The following is a 1,728-nucleotide window of genomic DNA, read 5'->3' as shown; positions in this document are numbered from 1 at the left end:
GAAAAAAAAAGGTATAATAATATAAAAATACTTTTTTTTATTTATTATATTAAAAATTTTAATTTTTAATTTTTTTAGTGTTTTTATTTTTATTTTTGTCAAATACACTAAAAAAAATATTTTTTATTGAAAAATGATCCTTTTCTACGAAACAAACACTATATATTTCTAATGATGGTTAGTAAATAGCATGGGTTGAAAAATTGAACTAAACTAAACCGGTCAATTGGTTAATTAAAAATTGACTATTAGACCGATTTGATTAAAAAAGATTATTTGGCAACAAAGCAATCAAAAATAAATAAAAAAATCAATAAAAAATTAATTACCCAATTAAATCACTACATTTTTTTAGTAATTAATCTATTTAAAATAAAAAATCATAATTTTTTTAATATTATATATTTTATACATAAATATATTATTTTATTATATTTAGTTCAATTCCAATTGAATCCCATTTGAATTTTTGAATTTCTAACTCTACGAATTCGATAACAGGTTCAGAGAATAGAATTTTCGTCAATAGAATATTAGATGACTTGTGCGATAGGAGTTAGTTTTAATTCTTGTGATCCATGACTCTCATTCTTGCATATTGACTAATCTATATTAACAAAATGGATCAAAACAAATAAAAAAGAAGTATATGTAAGTGCTTATAAGGAGGAATAAATTAAAATAGTTACCTGACAAAGAATTATAGGCTAAATCAATGACTTGGAGTGTGGAGATATTGAAGATTGAAGAAGGAATATCAGCAGATAACTTATTGTGTGACAAGTCCAAAACACTCAGGTTATGAAGCCTTCCAAGCTCATGTGGAATGCTTCCACTAATGAAATTAAAGGTCAAATTCAAGCTCTTCAACTTTGACAAGTTAGATAGTGAAGTAGGGATTGACCCTGAAAAACTATTGTTACAAAGACTCAAACTTTGGAGGTTAGATAACTCACTAATCCATGGTGGAAGTTCACCACCAAAGTTATTTGTGCACAAATTGAGAACCTCCAATCTGGGTAACAAGGCCAATTCCTTTGGAACAATACCATTAAAGCTATTATTGTGAAGATCAAGGTTTAGAAGATAAGTTAAGTTCCCTAATTGAGAAGGAAGGGTACCATTTAAGTTCATGTTTGTGAGATTTAAGGATGTTACCCTTCTTGTATTTGCATCACAAGTGATACCAAACCAATTGCATAGGGGGAAAGTGGTGGACCAATTATTGGACAACATGTGTTGAGGATCCAAATTGATGTGAGATTTTAAGGCTAGAAGTGCTGATTGGTCTTCATTGTTGTTGTTGGATTTGATTGTGTCTGAGGAAGCCATGAAATGACGGCATGATGATAAGATAAGAATGAGAAAGAAGGAAGAAGCTTTCTCCATTATTTGACCAATGCAATTAAGTTGAGTTGAGGAACAATGGAGTGTGTGTAACGAGATATGGTACGGTGTTGTCATTTATAGTTTGTAATGTTCGAATATTTCCAAGTTTGTCATTTCTATGTGTGAAAGTGCTTCGAGTTATGTTTCCTTTTATTTTGTTATTTTTTTAGATTTATCCTTATAATTCTATTAAGAATATTCGTTAGATCAGGCTTTGAACGAAGGAGATCACTTTAATAAAGACACTAAAAATATATTTTTTTAAAGACGTTTACATGCGATGTTATTATTGGATATTTTTATTAAACTGGTTAATAATTTATTTTTTAATAAACCAGC

General features: G+C 28.5%; 1 protein-coding gene across 1 annotated transcript in view; it reads right to left on the bottom strand.

Annotated features, from left to right (window-relative positions):
- The window catches only part of LOC107638822 (probable LRR receptor-like serine/threonine-protein kinase At3g47570), a 6,309-nt gene extending 4,870 nt beyond the window's left edge, over window positions 1–1,439 (bottom strand). Inside the window, exon 1 of the mRNA XM_016342220.2 lies at window positions 690–1,439. Within this exon, the coding sequence (XP_016197706.1) occupies window positions 690–1,389 (700 nt within the window). The 5' untranslated portion in view covers window positions 1,390–1,439. The remainder of the gene's footprint in view (window positions 1–689) is intronic.

This window comes from Arachis ipaensis, chromosome B04, assembly GCF_000816755.2.
Source record: "Arachis ipaensis cultivar K30076 chromosome B04, Araip1.1, whole genome shotgun sequence".
In the NCBI taxonomy this organism is placed as follows: domain Eukaryota; kingdom Viridiplantae; phylum Streptophyta; class Magnoliopsida; order Fabales; family Fabaceae; genus Arachis; species Arachis ipaensis.
This window is presented reverse-complemented; position numbering and strand designations above follow the sequence as displayed.